At 41.8% G+C, this 18,746-nt stretch overlaps 1 protein-coding gene and 1 long non-coding RNA gene across 6 annotated transcripts in view; both read right to left on the reverse strand.

The window, feature by feature from the left end:
* LOC101742594 (dihydropyrimidinase) overlaps nt 1-18,746 on the reverse strand; it is an 83,579-nt gene that overhangs the window by 6,678 nt on the left and 58,155 nt on the right. For 4 of the 5 annotated variants that reach the window (XM_004926763.5, XM_021348399.3, XM_012690915.4 and 1 more), the window contains exons 3-10: nt 6,960-7,144; nt 5,587-5,663; nt 4,803-5,003; nt 3,546-3,692; nt 2,878-3,004; nt 1,906-2,014; nt 1,285-1,433; nt 253-440 (exon numbers count right to left, since the gene is read on the reverse strand). In XM_004926763.5, the coding sequence (XP_004926820.1) occupies nt 253-440; nt 1,285-1,433; nt 1,906-2,014; nt 2,878-3,004; nt 3,546-3,692; nt 4,803-5,003; nt 5,587-5,663; nt 6,960-7,144 (1,183 nt within the window). Of the gene's footprint in view, nt 1-252; nt 441-1,284; nt 1,434-1,901; nt 2,015-2,877; nt 3,005-3,545; nt 3,693-4,802; nt 5,004-5,586; nt 5,664-6,959; nt 7,145-18,746 lie in introns of those variants that run through there. The other variant, XM_038020827.2, reaches the window with a different exon arrangement.
* Nucleotides 17,569-18,608, reverse strand: LOC134201531 (uncharacterized). Its single transcript, XR_009976878.1, has 2 exons — nt 18,386-18,608; nt 17,569-18,287 (listed from the first exon to the last, which is right to left on the reverse strand). It is a non-coding gene; the product is annotated as an uncharacterized LOC134201531 (long non-coding RNA).

The raw sequence follows: 18,746 nt of genomic DNA on the forward strand, positions 1-18,746 counted from the left end.
CGTGAAGCAGCAATGCGTTTCGGTTTGAAGGGTAGGGCAGCCGTTGTAGCTATACTGAGACCTTAGAACTCTATCTCAAGGTGGGTGGCGCATTTACGTTGTAAATGTCTATGGGCTCCAGTAACCACTTAACACCAGGTGGGCTCGTCCACCCATCTAAGCAATAAATAAATAAAATCTTAGCTCGATCACCCTATTCGGCCCTACGATATGTGACGATGGTGTTAATAATGTGGTTTCTCAGACATTCACCTCGAAGATGTTGAAGTCGACCGCCTGCTTGTGGCTGGCGGCGGTTATGGTCTTCTCGAGGCGCGGATCCCAGACGACGATGTCGGCGTCGCTGTTGACCGCCACGCGCCCCTTCTGCGGCCACAGGTTGAAGATCTTAGCGGCGCTGGAGCTGGTCACCGCCACGAACCGGCACGGGTCCATTATTCCTGCAAACGGAATGGGACCACCGTTGAAGTTGGCTTGAAAACGCTGCAAGAGCCACCCGGCTGCCGTAGGTAGGTGCCTATACTGACAGCCTTGAGAGGCTATTTCAGCGTAACCCTAACGTGTAGGTGAGCTCACGGGGCTCAAACCGGGAGTGTTGATAACACTGGCCCTAGCAAGAGCAGTGCTTCGCAGAATCTACCAGCGAATCGGAATCGCGACCCACTGAGAAGATCCGGCGAGAAACTCAGTGGGCTGTGTCTATGGGTTAATTCGCTCGTCGAGCCCTTCGTCGCAAGCGACGGGTTCAACGAGGGCGGTGACCGGTACATGGATACACAAATTATAATGTTTGCGGGTTTGATTTTTATTACACGATGTTATTCCTTCACCGTGGAAGTCAATCGTGAACATTTGTTGAGTACGTATTTCATTAGAAAAATTGGTACCCGCCTGCGGGATTCGAACACCGGTGCATCGCTACACACGAATGCACCGGACGTCTTATCCGTTTGGCCAGGAGTTCCCAAACTTACTTTGTCTACTGCTCACTTTGAGAATAAATTATTTTTAGCGCCCCCATTTTTTCAGAGAGCTCAGTCGCTGTGAAAGAGTCTTCCTAGATAAAATCGCCTCCCAAGCACACATCTACATTCTACACATCGTCCCCTTTTTTTTGGTTCTCTTACCGCCCCCTTTAAGCCGACAGCGCCCACGAGGGGGCATTATCGCCTACTTTGAGAAAGGCTGCTTTAGGCCATGACGACTTAGGTAGGTGAGGTGTCCTTTAAAGAAATCTGATTAGAGTTTTATTGAAATACTGTCAAAATGGCGGCTTATAATTACCAGTGTTGACTCCCTTCTGCCACAATATGGTCATGCGGTCTTCGACTCCATTAACGCCATTCGGAATCTTGGAGAAGTTCCCTTTGCCGATTTCCTTGTCTTTCTCGTGGAACGTGCAGTTGTCGCTGCCGATCAGCTGTAAGTGGTCACTGCGAACAGAACACAGGTCAGTGGGCTCCTGCAGCGTACTTTGAAACACGTGTTTACCACGTGCACACGAATGAGGTCCACGATGAAGGAATTGTGTCATTAAACTAAAACTGATGGTGACGAGCAAAAGATAGAGGGCAAACGTCCCAGAGGACGCAGTCCCACGGGATGGAAATATGAGTCATGAGTGAATGTGTGAGATAGAAATTCGGTCTTGTCTGGACATTAAGTTCCACGATCGCGAAGCCAAGAATCGCAGTAGATGGGGAGAAATTGTATCTATATAATGCTGCAAAGCAGTGGGTTTTCACCCCTCGATATGATCTATGGTTAGCTTACCCCTATCTTTGGCCACAAATGACGTCACACGTAATGAGATTGGGCTGGGTTTGACTTTTGTATTTTACTGGCTAATTTTTGATTAATCGAGACCCGTTGAGGTTTTATTTGGGAATTATTGGTAAGACTTACTCGGCCAGCGCTTCCACCATGGCTTGAGGAGTGGACGGGTCAGGTCTCAGTGGAGGAGAGAGCACGTGAGCGGCCGCGTGACGGAAACAGGAGTTCCGGTAGTGAGTACCTGGAAAATAAAAATGTGGTATATAACGAATTATTAAAACTATCCCAGTTTAAGGTGTATAATTTTAATGATATCGATGTAAGGTGTAGTTCGTTGGTGCTATATCGACTGACTGTTTCTCGAAGCTTCTTGGTTTTTGGTCGGCGATGTCTCTGCCGCTCCGCCCGCATGCATACCCCTCCAAGACCCACGAGTAGAACAAATAGGGATGTGCGCGTTATTGGTATTGATATAGTTTACGTAGATTGAAGAATTCATTAATAAATCTGATTAAATTTATTTAAAAGAGAATTCTCTATCCCTTTCACACACAGCGGTTGGCATGTGACGTCATTATTGTTTAGTGTTATTTTACTGCTGGCCCAAAGGCCTTTCCAGTTTCACCAGTAAAGGTGGGCGAGTAAGGGCTCAGCCAGGAGGGGTGGGATTTGCTAACAACTGCTCGAGCGCCTCTGAAGGAGACCTAATGACTCAAGAGTAGCTGCTTCGCGAATGAATCTACCACCGGATCGGAATCGCGACCGCTGAAAGATCCGGCGAGAAACTCAGTGGGCTGATGTTTAGGTTAGGTTGCGCGTCGAACTCTTTGTCGAGTTGGACGAGTACATATGAGGGAAGCTGAATGCCTGCGTTCAGAGATGTGAGTCTTAATTGTATTGATCCGAAAGTCAGTGCTTCGCGGCGGCATAGGCGAGATGGTTGTGCCTATCCGAGTGGGTCTACACACAAGTGACGTCACACAAAAACATTGGGCCTAGTTAGACCATGGACTTTGAGCTCGTGGAATTAAAGATAGTTGCATTAATACAGCGTGTTCGATTATTACTGATGAAGATAAATATGGAAAATTTTGAAGTACACACCATCGGTACCGACAGTGGCGGCCAGAGTTTCCCCGTATACAGGCTGTTTCTGTTTGTTGCGGGCCAGTTGGAGAGCTCGGACTGCGCTCTTCGACATCATGTGCACGATATACAGGGGGCTGTTTGCCTGAAAATTTAATTTAATTATTTATTTATTTGGGAAACCGACAGTACATAACAAACATATAATATTTAAAAAAATTTAGCTAAAACATTAACCAAACATGTTTCCACCATCAAAATTACATATAAGAAAGTGAACAAAAGAAAAGAAAAAAAAGGAAAATATAATATAAAAAATATATTACTGGTGGTAGGACCTCTTGTAGTCTGCACGGGTAGGTACCACTACCCCACCTATTTCTGCCGTGAAGCAGTAATGCGTTTCGGTTCGAAAGGCGGGGTAGCCATTGTACTGTTAAAACTGAGACCTTAGAACTCATGTCTCAAGGTGGGTGGCGGTATTTACGTTGTAGATGTCTATGGGCTCCGGTTACCACATAACACCAGATGGGCCTTGAGCTCGTCCAACCATCTAAGCTATAAAAAAAATTAATTTTATCCGGGCATTGCTTAGCCCCATGAGTGTCAAGTCTCTGGTCATAAAGGTACATATTATTATACATATAGGAAACTAAACATGATGCGTCGACTATAGTTGTAAGAACCTGATTGGCGATGACGCATGCCCTGTTCACGGCCTCGCTTTCGACTTCCTCGTCTCTGGAGAGCTGATGACCCTCGGGCCTGGTCACTCCGGCCGCGAGGAGCTTCTCGGTGTTGCGAGCTATGATGTGGCCGTTCTCTGCGTGGACCTGAGATAATGTGAACAGTACAAGAATAAGAAATCAAGCAGGGAAATAATTACTATGAATCAGTACCGACTACTGCCCTTCATGCGGCCAATGATCGGAGGCGCTAGCGGGACATTACAAGGAGCAAAATCCTGATGACATATAATAGTCACGACTTTCAGCAGTGAGGAAACGACGCGAGGAGGAGGAGGACTGCACTAAAGATTGAATTAAAATCAGTGACTGGTAAGGTTCTTTTAATATTGTCAGCTAAGAATAGTAGAGGCCTATGCTGATGGCCTTGAGAGACCATTTCAGCGTAGCCGGGCGAGTAGGTGAGCTCAGGAGGCTCAAACCTGACGTTGTTGCTAACACGAACCCTAGCAAGCGCCGTGCTTCGCAGAATCTACCGCCGTATCGGTAACGCGACCCAGTGAGAAGATTCGGCAAGAAACTCAGTGGGCTGTGTCTGTGGGTTAATTCACTCGTCGAGCCCTTCGTCGCAAGCGACGGGTTCAAGGGGAACGATGACCGGTGCTTGAGGTACCTAAAAGCAGCGTTAGTGGATCGGGAGGATCCGAAATGACGTGGGGGTGCTATAAAAGCGGTTAAGGGATTTATAGAGGAGAATGAGCAGTAACAACCTCAGATAATTCTACCAGTGTACTGTTATCACCACTCGACATTTCCTGGGTAGGACTTAGTGTACTAAAATCCTTGCTATTTCAAAAGACTTCGAACTAAATTAGCCGAGTCGGTGCTGGAGTACTTAGAACTCTTGACAGCTGAGCCGAGGGCCATGAGTTGCTCGGGTAAGAATTCGGTTTGTTTATTTTTGTGGTGTCCAATATTTAATTGAATATTAATCTCATGTTCACACAGTAGAGGGTATCCTAGTTTGTCACGTGTGACCTGACCCTGGTCATTATTATGATATCTCAATGTAACCACAGAGCAATGGCTCCCGAGTCCTCCATCGCCTTGCAAGATAAGCTGAAAATTAAAAAGATCGAGACGCGTGATGCGGAATTTAATGCATTAGAAAGAGATAGAGAGTTAGTGGCGAGTGCACGTGCACTGAACGATAAAACTCCCATAAATTTGCATTATTATTATTAGAAATCTATTTACTTGGGGCAGGGCTTTGAGTTCAGCACAGGTCTCGATGGCGCAGTACAGGTCGTAGTCGTCGAGCATCCAGGTGTTCCGGTACGCCATGAACATCTTGAAGGAGTTCACGCCGTACTGCTCGGAGACCAGCTGTTTCATCTCCTTCTGCACGGCCGGCGACCACCAGGTCACTCCTACGTGGAGACCGTAGTCGCAGCACACCTGGATGTGAATTTCTGGTGTACTCGGTGTCGAGTAAGGCAAGTATACCGGTGATTTCCTCGATGAAGGAGTACTGTTATCATCCTGACTAATTCTGCCGCGAAACAGACCACTTTGAAGAGCGGGAGAGTTTGACCTTATGTCACAACTCACAAGGTAGCGGTATTCACTGTTCGTAAGCACTGACGAGAGCTTTAAGTGTATCGAACTAATAAAAATTCGCAAAGCAAATTCGATGCTGTTAAAATTCTTTTTAGAATTGTCTTGTGTATTTATGAAATTTATGGGTTAAGAGAGCCAGCAAAGAGCTTGTGGTAGGCGAGTTTCCTATGCCTTTAAAAAAGAGCTTAAAAATCAATGTATTAAGGTGTTATTTTGTTTATACAGTTTTGTAGATATCGTCGATGTCAAACGAATATATATCGGCTAAGCAGTTTCTTAGAGCGCACCGATTTCGGTTCTTATAAATGAATTTAGTATTAATTAATTTTATTATCGAAAAATAATAATTCGAAGCGATGTTTTTTGTACATGCCGTATATTGGTTTGACTGTGACGATTATTGGATTTTATAATTATTAACCTTATTATCGGCTTTTTCCCGCCAATTCGCATAGGCCTCTAGAAGCGACTGCCCCTTTTCAGGTAGAACGAAGTCAACTGAAACGATATACAATACGTAAAGAAACATTTATAATTTTGTGACTTCACGCCTGAAGCTCCTTTTTTTCCTACCTATTCTAGTGATCTTCAGGGGTCAAAGTAGATTCGCCGAACGCGTAGGTGAGCTCACGGGATCTAACCAGAGGACGTTGCTAACACTAGCCCTGGCGAGAGTAGTGCGTGCTTCGCAGAATCTACCACCGAATTCGGAAACGCGACCCATTCAGAAGATCCAAAGAAGCGAGAAACTCAGTGGACCACCTCAAACTTAATGGTCACATATTTTAATTTATTAGTAAGAATGTCTCGTATTGTCAAATAGGGTGGGCCAAAAAAAACTTTTTTTTTTTTTCTTTATGTACTACGAAAATATCGTCCAAGATGACGAAAAAAAAATTATGGTAAAGTTTAAGCTCTTCTCTAGAAGTGCCGCATCGTGATTTTTGTATTCCCATTTAAATAACACGGGTTTTATTTTTATTTCTTTGGAATTTTATTGTGTCCAACGAATTATCGCGTAGTAAAAAGAAATACATATTTTTGTAGGGAATTAAAATAATTTTCTGCTAAATTCTTTTTTCGTCATCTTGTATACGATATTTTCGTAGTGCCTAAAGAAAAATATTAAAAGTTTTTTTTGGCCCATCCTAATGTCAAGTCTGTTTTAGCTTTACGTACAACGCCATCTATCGATGACAAACGAAACCTTGATGAAATTAATTGTTTTTAAATGAAATTAATTCGTGGTACTATGCTGGAGTTATTGTGTAACCGATCAACAAAGCCTCAGTAATTATTCAAATCATGCGTTGTGTAGTTAAAATTGAATTAAACAATTTACCAATTGATACTTCGGGTTCGAAGAATAGAATAGGGTGGGGTGGTGTAGGATTTTTTTTACAGAAAATTAAATAACTACTACCTAAAGTCACGATATTTTAACAAATGTTATCAGCTATAATACTTGTTTTAGGACGTCTTATGACCCCGCACGCGTATATCCTTCCACCCTGCCTGCTGTGTGCTTAGTGCGAGTTTTTTTACGTCCTCGATAGCGTAAAAGTTAACTCCAATTTGTATGCAATTGGAACAGCGCCCCTAGCGGCAAACGTTCGAACTCCATGCAACTTTGAGTTAACTTTTACGCTATAGAGAATGTAAAAAAAACTTTCACTAAGCAAACTGCTGGTAAATTAGACTTAGAAACTATGACTCAAGCGCTCCAGTACCCACATAACTACGTGATCCGTGAGGTCTTTTACGTGACATAGCAATAAATAAATAAATGGTTACTTATGGTTGTTGTCCCTCCAGCGACCGCAGCCCGGGTGCCCTTGTAGAAGTCATCGGCAGTTTTAGCGCCCATCATTTCCAGCTCGAAGTGAGTGTGGGGGTCGATGCCCCCGGGCATGACCAGTTTGCCAGCGGCATCGATGGTCCGTGTGCCTCCAGGAATGATGAGGTTGCGGCCAACTTGCCTTTGAATAGAGAAAATAACGGTTAAAATTTTTTTAAATAAACTTTTTTTCACCAAACGTCCGTGAACACAAAAATTGTACTAACATAGACAGATGCAAGGAACAACATTGTAACGACTATTAATTATTTATTCGTAGTTCCTAACATTCTTCGAGATAACGACAATAAAAATGCAAGATTACACCGTAAATGTATTGTGAATTATAAAAAATACGCTTTTTTTTTAAAGCTAATCCAATTAAAATTAATAACTTTGCTATTTTTATCGCGTAGGCAGGTCATTCATACATAGATAGATACAGATTAAGTTCATGAAAACGTGTTAAAAACAGTTTAATGTACATGAAGATATTAAATTTCACTGATTTGATTCCTTTCAATTTCATGTAGGTCACCGGTGTCCTACGTGGCGTACTGAAGTAATTATGCCGATTTTTCTCTTCGATCTTTTAACTAAGGCGCCGGAATATCTAGTAGACTGGGAAAGACAAACCCGGAGATACTAACAATGAATCTATTTCTAAGAGATCTGAAACGTACATTTTTTTATTTTTTTTATTGCTTAGATGGTTGGACGAGCTCACAGCCCAGACATCTACAACGTAAATGCGCCACCCACCTTGAGATATAAGTTCTAAGGTCTCACGTATAGTTACAACGGCTGCCCCACCCTTCAAACCGAAACGCATTACTGCTTCACGGCAGAAATAGTCAGGGTGGTGGTACCCACCCGCGCGGACTCACAAGGGGTCCTACCACCAGTAATTACGCAAATTATAATTTTGCGGGTTTGATTTTTATTACACGATGTTATTCCTCCACCGTGGAAATCAATCGTGAACAAACTTAAAATTAAAGAAGCCAATGTTAGGCAATTCCGGCGTTTAGTAACAGAAATCGACATAATAATTTCAGTGCAGTGACCGGTCACCGATGACCTAAATGGAAATCAAAGTGTTAAACAAAGTGATCAGTTTTTTATTAATTTATTCGCTGTCCCAGTCATTGCCGAACTGGGCACTTTCAATTTTTTTCTTCCTACCTATGCTGATAGTCTTGAGAGGCTATTTCACTGGCCCTATCTAGAGCAGTGCTTCGCAGAATCTACCACCTGAAACGGGACCCCCTGAGAAGATCCGGCGAGAACCTCAGTGGGCTAACTTTCAATGAATCTGCTACATTGTATTCTATTTTGACCGCGCATTCACTAGAGGGCGCTACATGAGATAGAGACACGGCTTTGGATGCTAGTTGAAACTCTCATTCGCCCAGAATCAACGGTTTAGCTTGTTTATTTTTAATGCCACTCTAATCACCTAAGTCTAAGTGGTAGACCCAACGCATTGTATGTGATATAATTTTCTATTTTACAATTCCGTTTGTCGTCGATAGATGACGCTTGACGAAAAGCTGAATCGCGCTATCGTTGTGTTACCCACGAAACTATATCACATATTTTGATAGTACGTAAATCGATTTTTAGACTTCTTACTTTAAAAATCTGGATTTATCTTGAAAAGGTGGATCCCGGAGATTTTGTAACCGGGTGACGCCTACAGAAACTTATAAAATACGGATATACCGACAGATAGATCGGTCGGTCAATGTTGGCAATGGGCATTAACGGCTGATTTCATGACTTTGTAATCTTTGTATGATAAATAGATAGCCCCAGAAAATATAAAAAATATATTTGGAAGTATCGCTATGAAAATTGTTGCTAGTAGTTACTACAAACGTAGCTATAGCTATTGTCAATAGGGCTCTATGTGTTATAGCTGATTTGTATTTTCCAGTTTTTTTTTTATTGCTTAGATGGGTGGAAGAGCTCACAGCCCACCTGGTGTTAAGTGGTTACTGGAGCCCATGGACATCTACAACGTAAATGCGCCACCCACCTTGAGATATAAGTTCTAAGATCTCAGTATAGTTACAGCTACAACGGCTGCCCCACTCTTCAAACCGAAACGCATTACTGCTTCACGGCAGAAATAGGCAGGGCGGTGGTACCTACCCGCGCGGACTCACAAGAGGTCTTACCACCAGTAATTACGCAAATTATAATTTTGCGGGTTTCACTTTTATTACACGATGTTATTCCTTCACCGTGGAAGTCAATCGTGAACATTTGTTGAGTACGTAATTCATTAGAAAAATTGGTACCCGCCCGGGATTCGAACACAGGTGCATCGCTATATACAAATGCACCGGACGTCTTATCCATTAGGCCACGACGACTTCTGTAAAAATCCTCTTATAAAGGACAGATGAATCATAACGTTACAATAGACTAGTTCATGGCCCACTATTGTATCGAGTTGAGTTACAGGAGACAAAAGTTCCGCGGATTGTTATCATTCTAATCAGTAAGACCAAACCGCGTTTTATTTAATAAACTCTATTTTTTGTTTTGAAGTTAATTAGGTAAATATGTAATAAAGAACACCATGCACTGATTTCGGAGAAATATATGTAATTATAAAAAAAATCCATAACGCTTACTCCTAGTCGGAAAAGGCAAAAATCTCAATCTACACATACAAGATAGGATTTTTTTCCGTTTATATGGTGGGGCAGCCAATATACATTTGCAATTCGAGATTGCGACCTCATGTGTCAAGGTGCATGGCGTTATTATGTTGCCTATGGGGTCTGTTCAACAATAAAAGACGTGGAATTAAAACTCGTGGAAATTGAGAATGATAGTTAGTAATGCGTGGCCTAACGATCTATTTTTGAAGCCGCCATTACACCGAATTCCAAAAAAGGAACATTCTTTTTCAAATTCGAATCATTCAAAATTAATCGACCCTAATTTAACCGTCAAATCTGCCGAATCATTGTTTGGATGCCGATTTATTGTTCAGCCCGTATGACTAAGCGATTATTATTAATACCATTCGATTTGATTAAAGCAATTGTCGGTGTGTGCCTCGTGAATGTAATAAATGTTTAATATGGGTCAAGGAACCGTTGACCCGGTTAAAGTGGTGTGGGATCGAAAAAATATCCGGAAACTCGATTTCTTTCGTAATTAACGGGTAATTTTTTTTTTTTTTAATGGACACACATATTGGCCAGGCTTGTCACATCGCGGATGTCGGAGCCGCATTAAGCTGTTTCCGGCTAAGTCGTTCGCATGCGCAACGGAACGCCAATGACGGGCAGTTCTGAATTCGAAAATTTAAATTAGTTTTGACGGTTTCAACGCACCGAACCTCCGTCGCATGTTTTTCGTAAAATAGCATGCAAATTTAAACTATAATTTTTATACTACTATTCCAACCCAGGTTTGCTTGCCGATATATTATTTGATTTTTATTTAAACGCAAGATCGCCCGCTGTATCAATATGAAATTTTCATGGAAATCGATGCAGCCATTTCGGAGCCTGAAGCCGGAACATACTAGATTTCTGTATATATATATATATTTATTTATTACGCTTCATCTATATTAAATATTGACGGAGTTAATGCTTAAGCGAGTAAGTCAAAGCCTACGAATCATGGATCTATTTAATTTTACGCACATTTCATACAAATTACATACAAATATTTTGAATCGATAGAGATACGTGAACAAAACTCTCATACAAACGTAAAAAATGTGAGATTCCTCGAACACAAATCGAACGTGTATAAAAACATTGAAATGTATGCTACAGCTATGTTTTAAGTTCGGGAATTTGGGAATAAACCTAAATCTAATTTGCTATTATTTTTTTGCCATACCTACATAAACTACACGATTTAATAATAATTTCGACAACAAAACCTAAAAACGATAAAGTTACAGTAAGTAGTAACAAAATTAAATGTGTGCATGAGTTTCGCTTCCCAGCGAGTAATAGCAAACGGCTTATCACCAGAAGTTCTAGTAATAAGTTAATAAGTTGATTCATTATATGTCTGTAAGTATACCAGTATGTATATTGGTATATAAATGAAATATTTATTTCATATTATGTGTAGACGGTATACACATCTTTATTGTATGCATATATTTTCTTTAATAATGTATTGTTAATAGTACACCGCAACATACCTGCTATATCTTTATCTTTTCCAGGGAATCTGTAAATTAAACGGTTTTCGAGAAGAGATCGCTTTTAGCGATAAGACCGCGTATTGTACAAATGTATTTGCTTGTGGGGTGTTTTTCTAAAGTTAATTGTGTTTTGGTATGCAATAAAGTATATTCCTTCTTTCTCTGTCTCTCTTTCTCACTCTCTCTTTTTCTTTCTTTTTTTATTGCCCTTGTAGTCAGACGAGCATACGGCCCACCTGATGGTGAGTGGTTACCGTCGCCCATGGACTTCAGCAATGCCAGGGGTAGAGCCAAGCAGCTACCTACTGCTTTCTCTAATATGATGGATATTCCGTATTATTCCGTACCGAAACACAATAGTTTCCTTCAAAAAAAAAACTTTCGCCACACAAACAACAATGTAACTCGATTATATCTGTGAATTACTACTTTCTATTGACTTAAATCGTTAACTCGTGGTAGGGGTGAGAAGTGCTAACAAGATCGATAGTTTGAAAGTGCAGATAATAAACATGTTATTGTATACATTACTGGAAGTTTGCGTATGTCGCTAGTAAAGGGACCTGAGTTAAGTGCCTGTTAAGTTGCCGCTGTCCACGGACCACTTTTCATTAATTGGGCTGTTCGCTTATTACTTCTCAAAGCATTGACAAGACAATCTTCTAGCGTTTTTTATTTTATTTTTATTTATTGCTTAGATGGGTGGACGAGCTCACAGCCCACCTGATGTTAAGTGGTTACTGGAGCACATAGACATCTACAACGTAAATGCGCCACCCACCTTGAGATATAAGTTCTAAGCTCAGTATAGATACAACGGCTGCCCCACCCTTCAAACCGAAACGCATTACTGCTTCACGGCAGAAATAGGCAAGGTGGTGGTACCTACCCGTGCGGACTCACAAGAGGTCCTACCACCAGTAAAACCACCAGCAAACTTGAATAGTGGAAAGTAGATGATGAATACCTACAGTTTTTTAGAAATTTTCACGGCAGATATGGAGTATGTTGCACCTGTGCGGACTCCAATAGGCCCTGCTTCTCTATTCAAGGTCAGAACTAGGAACAAGTATATATGGTAAAACAATAAAACTGATTCCTACTATTAATTTTATATTATATACTATTAATTATATTTAAAATATTATAATATAAAGTATTAGCTACTGGTTCGAAGGGTGGGGCAGCCGTTGTAACTATACTGAGACCTTAGAACTTATATCTCAAGGTGGGTGGGGCATTTACGTCGTAGATGTCTATGGGCACCAGTAACCGCTTCACACCAGATGGGCTGTGAGCTCGACCACCCACCTAAGCAATAAAAAAAAGTCATAGAGAATAACAACAGCTAGCTCCGAGACTATACAGAATTTTTTAATCATATTTCTATCATGTTTTTTTGGAGCCTTTATTTTTTATTGAGTTCATTTCTGAATTTACCTGCTTATTGTTAGTTCTCATTTCAGTATTTTGGGGTTACTCCAATACGTGTTTCGGTCACGCCTTTATATTATCCAAGCAAAACGTTTTGTTAATTGCACGAGAGAAAAAAAAAATCAACATCGTTCGAAAAAAGTAATTAACGGTTAATTTATTTCTCGCTAATAGATCATTGTGAGTCTCTTGGGTTGAATTAATGATCTTCAGAGGAATAAAAAAAGAGATTAGAATTTGGTTTCACCTGTACAAAGGTAAATAAACATTGATAGGATCGTCAGGAGTGTACATTTTTTAACGCGATAGCGGTCTGTGTGCTTAGTGCGAGTTTTTTAACGTTCTCGTTAGCGTAAAAGTTAAGCCAATTTTGTATGGAGTTGGAACAGCGCCCCTAGCGGCAAACGTACGCAAACGATCGCATTCCATACAAATAAGAGTTAACTTTTACGCTATCGAAAACGTTAAAAAACTCGCACTAAGCACACTGGTGTTGCTTTCCGCATTGTTGGTGTCCGTGTAAATATTGTGAGCCTCTTTGTGATGTAATTCTCTTGATTGCTTAGATGGGTAGATGACCTCACGTTTCACCTCAGAATACAGAAAAAAAAAACAGTTTTTTGCTGTATTCTGAGCGTTTCACCTCGTATCAAAAATTTTAATTCCACCCACTTTGAGTCATGAGTTCTAAATCTCAATTCTTTTTTTTATGATCGAAGTATGTATTAGTGGTGGCCCGGAGGCCTTTCCGGTTTCACCAGGACAAGTGGGCGAGCAAAGGCTCAGCCGGTCTCAATTCTATGATACAACGGCTTCAAGCCCCCAATCTTCAAACCAAAACCGCGTTACGGCTTCTCAGCAGCATTGACGCAGCGGTGATACCACCACTTCTAGATATACAAGATGATTCACTATATGCTTTGATCGACTGCGACCGATGTTGTGATGTATTAATTGTGTATGTATTGTTACACCGGTAAGAGTAACGCCATCTATCGCCGAATAGCCGAACGAATATCAGAGGATCTAGTAGCATTGTCAGATAGCGGAAACACACAATACTCGACTTTTGTGGAATATTCTCGATAATTGTAGGGATGCGGTATCGGCTATAAAAGCGTTGCATAGACGGCACGCAGTCAATCCCGATCCTGCGGAAAGAATGGAAAGCAGTCGACGTCGCCCAAAACACGTCATCTCGGATCCTCCCGATCTACTAACGGCGCTTCTAGGTACTTCAAGCATCGGTCACCGTTCTCGTCGAACCCGTCGCTTGCGACGAAGGGCTCGACGAGTAAATTAACCCACAGACACAGCCCACTGAGTTTCTCGCCGGATCTTCTCAGTGGGTCGCGTTTCCGATCCGGTGGTAGATTCTGCGAAGCACTACTCTTGCTAGAGTTCGTGTTAGCATCGTCGTCAGGTTTGAGCTCCGTGAGCTCACCTACTAGTTACGGTTACGCTGGAATAGCCTCTCTAGGCTACCAGCTAGGTAGGAAAAAAAAAAAAACACGCAGTCAGTTAGTAATCGGAACTAGTCGAAGCGAAACAGCGAACGGATCGCCTGAAGCGAAGCGGAAGAAGCGAATTGAGAATTTTAAAGTGTTCTGATACAGTGTTAACTTGTAATTCGGTAGAATTTTTATTTAGCCTCAACCCCTACTTACCCCTCAACTTACTGGTGGTAGGACCTCTTGTGAGTCCGCGCGGATAGGTACCACCGCCCTGCTTATTTCTGCCGTGAAGCAGTAATGCGTTTCGGTTTGAAGGGTGGGGTAGCCGTTGTAACTATACTGAGACTTTAGAACTTGTATCTCAAGGTGGGTGGCGCGTCTACGTTGTAGATGTCTATGGGCTCCAGTAACCACTTAACACCAGGTGGGCTGTGAGCTCGTCCACCCATCTCCGTAATAAAAAAAAAAAGCTAGTCTGCCTGATCGGGCGATAAAAAAAATCTTGAAACTGATTTTTCATCCTCACGTAATACTCGCGTTAAGAATGAAGGGAAGTTTGTCGGAGCGCACGCAAAAAACGCATTGCAATCGTATTGTTTATTGTTTTACGCACCTCAAAATCAGAAAACTGGTTCAATATAGGCAATAAAAAAAAATAAAAAAAACAAACCCCAGCGTGTAGCAGTATGCATGAACAGTAAAATATGAAGGAAGCTCGAATAAGGACCTTTTACTGTATTTACAACCCTACCGCCGGCTTCCTATTCGCCACAACGCGTTAAATTAAACTGTGCTTAACATTGATGGGAAACAGGAAGCCGACAATTCACGGAATTATTGTTTTAAGAGACAATTTAGCGTCACAATTCATTTCCTTATTCGTAAAACTCTAGCACTCATTGTATTTCAACATTATGTCTATTAGATACCGGGTAATGAATCTAGTCTAGTTGTTTTTCTTTGTCTCGAATTAATTATTGCAATTGCCAGGTCTAACACTCCAAATAGACTTGATCTGTGGAATCGTTTGAGATGACGTCATGTTGTTACGTGGTTATCTCCTCACATCCGCGCTCACTTTCAGAACCTGGTCCCTCGTTTGTTGGGGGTGGCCGGCGCGTTAAGCCGGCTTCTGCCCAACGTGGGGGGGCCTGACCAGGTGACGCGCCGTCTCTATACGGGGGTGGTGCGATCAATGGCCCTATACGGGGCGCCCGTGTGGGGCCAGTCCCTGGCCGTGGGGGTAGCGAAGCTGCTGCAACGGCCGCAACGCACCATCGCGGTCAGGGTCATCCGTGGCTATCGCACCATCTCCTTCGAGGCGGCGTGTGTACTGGCTGGGACGCCGCCTTGGGTCCTGGAGGCGGAGGCGCTCGCCGCTGACTATCAGTGGTGGGTGGCTGACCTTCGTGCCCGGGGCGTGGCACGTCCCAGCCCCAGTGTGGTCAGAGCGCGGAGGGCCCAATCTCGGCGGTCCGTGCTGGAGTCATGGTCCAGACGGCTGGCCGATCCTTCGGCTGGTCGTAGGACCGTCGAGGCGATTCGCCCGGTTCTTGTGAACTGGGTGAATCGTGACAGAGGACGCCTCACTTTCCGGCTCACGCAGGTGCTCACTGGGCATGGTTGCTTCGGTGAGTTCCTGCACCGGATCGGAGCCGAGCCGACGGCAGAGTGCCACCGTTGTGGTTGCGACTTGGACACGGCGGAGCACACGCTCGTCGCCTGCCCCGCATGGGAGGGGTGGCGCCGTATCCTCGTCGCAAAAATAGGAAACGACTTGTCGTTGCCGAGTGTTGTGGCATCGATGTTCGGTGACGACGAGTCGTGGAAGGCGATGCTCGACTTCTGCGAGTGCACCATCTCGCAGAAGGAGGCGGCGGGGCGCGTGAGAGACGCACAGGCCCGCCGCCGTCGAGCGTGGGCCAGGGAGGCGGATCTCGCCCAAGCCCTGGCCCTCTAAGTGTTTCGGGTCTCCCTCACATGTCGGCCTGGGGATCGACGAAGGGGGCCTAAGAAGACGACGTGCAAGCTGCTCTGCACGCGTTTTATGCATGAGCATCCGGGTGATGGAAGGCCGGCTATCCTCAACCCACGCTGGTTCTGACCCATCGGGGTATTCCGTAGGATAGACCATTCTAACCGGCGCCATCTAGGCGGGCTTCGGATAGCCTGCCGACCGAGAGGGCTGGTGGTCGTGGCGCCGACGACCGCCAGTCCGGCGTCCCGAGGGGGAGGGTGATGGGAGAGATGTGCTCCGCACTAAACGCTTCACTTTCCCCCCCTTGCCTTTTCATGAGTTTTGTCTCATGCGAGGTTTGGACGTTGGTTGTTGAGCGACAGGAGGTTTTAGTCGGTTCGACTCCGACATGCCCCGCCCTCCATCCCCAGTGAAGGGCGGAAGTCCGGCGATTTCCTCCTGACAAAAAAAAAAAAAAAAAGTCGATTTTAGCAGTTCAAGTTTTGCAATAACGATTTTTTTTACACGCTTTATATTAGCTTCACTTGTATATGTTTGTATGTTTATAACTGACTCCTTGAGACGCGATTTTGACCCACTTTAAACGGCCAGATTTCATTCAAACTTTGTAGATTTATCGAGGACCGATGATAATTCAATATAAAAAAAAAATAAAAAAAAAATATTGAAAAAATTGAAATTCAACTAAAAAATGAAAAATAACAGTTTAAAAAAACTAAGAAACATGCTTTATATAAAATTCAACTAAAAAATAGAAAATAAAATTTTAATTAATTTAAATTGAAAATACAGTGTAAAAAATATTTTATTGTAAAAAAAGCGTGGGGTGCATGGTGTTATTAGTTATAAATATTTTTCTGACAGATATGAGTAGAAGAATTATTATTTCAATAATACCTTAAAAAGCAATTTTTTTTACACTATTTTAAATTTAAATTTATTTTCTATTTTTTAGTTGAATTGCGTTGTAAAGCGTTTTTTTTAGGCATTTTAAACTATTATTTTTATAAAGTCACTTTAACATACCTTATTATTTAGATTTTAAATTATATAAAATGCGGACGAGATTATTTAATTAATTTTACAGCGATTCATTCTAAATAGCTTACTGCACAATACATCATACACATGTATTACGAAAGACATTAAAAAATGTATGTCATGTTCCCGCCCACTCATTCGTCACGACCACGGAATAGATAAATAAGGTTGGAAAGGCCTTTGCTCTAATTTTGTATTAGAACCAGTGTCGCCGCTTCATCCCCACTATTTTAATTTCTACACATACACACACTGTGATTACAAGTATTTCGCACACAACAAAAACATCCACACATAAATCTCAGGACAGATATTCGTTCGCAAACTAGCACAAAACACCCGTAGGCATACACACTCACACACGCAAAAAGGCAATAAAAATGTTCATACACGCTAGTGCTTGATAAAATCGATATTCTTTATCGATAAATTATCTGATGAATGAATGGAGAAAATGAAACATGAAATAAATATTGAAAAAAAAAACTATTTTACTTTTATTAATTACAAATAGTCACTGTCGCTGGAATAAAACGTATTTGTTAAGCAGTTGGCGCTTGCTATTAATTGCGAATGAATTTTTCAAAACTAAGTGTATTCTGATTTTTTTTATGATAAAATCATTTTCAGTAAAATGTTTAGAGCAAATAGTACTCGTCTTTGTCTCCAGTTTCCTCTACCTGTCACGTCAATCCATTGTTCCCTGGCGTTAGGTTCTTTAGGAAACCTAAAATTTTTAATTTACTGCATAAGTCAAATAGCATTTTACTTAGATTTTAATACGTCTTAGACAATATAGTAAATACCCGCAAATTAGAGGTCTACATGTCCCTTTATATTATACCTTCACTTTAATTCAATGATAATAATTCAATAATAATAATACATTTTTATTTTACTCAAAATACGTCTCACTAAGAATATACTAGGTATCATTAATTAAATATAAAATAATGCAAAAATTATCCATGTCAAATGTAAATATAGTCGAGAATTCTGTCGATGATTTTATTTCACCACATGGTCACCTCACTATCGACAAACTGCACGGCCAATCAGGGCAAAGGCCGAAATTTCAAAGATTGAAGTGTAGAGAACGCAATGCATGTAGTACATTGGAAGCTGACTTGGTCATTGCGTTCATTGGGCGAGTACACATCGCGCAATGTATGCTATTTATAACTTGCTGCAATAATATTGTTAATGTTTGGAATTTCATAATGCTCAGTATATTTTTATGTTTTAGACAAATAATATTGTAATTAAATGGTAATTTCGACTTACCGATCGAAAGATATACCTCCTCGCTCTATACTTGAGGTCTGATTTTTTGTTTTACAAGTTATAATTGCACAACACGGCACTATAAAGCGGAGATCTGTTCGCCAAGTAGTCCGAAGCGCACTAAACGCGGTGAATGAAAGAATCGGTCGAGTTATGTTTGTTCTATCATAACTGTGGCACGCTTGCCCCGCCTACATTACCATTCCAACCTTATTTATCTATTCCGTGGTCACGACCAAGCCTAGTTTTCTTTAATTTCGCTAATTCAATTAACACGCCCAATCAAACAAAGCATGACTAAATCCTTTGTACCTAATTTGGTCGGACGCGAGTTTAAAAAAAACAAATCCGAAATGATATT

Source organism: Bombyx mori, chromosome 27 (assembly GCF_030269925.1).
Source record: "Bombyx mori chromosome 27, ASM3026992v2".
In the NCBI taxonomy this organism is placed as follows: Eukaryota; Metazoa; Arthropoda; class Insecta; order Lepidoptera; family Bombycidae; genus Bombyx; species Bombyx mori.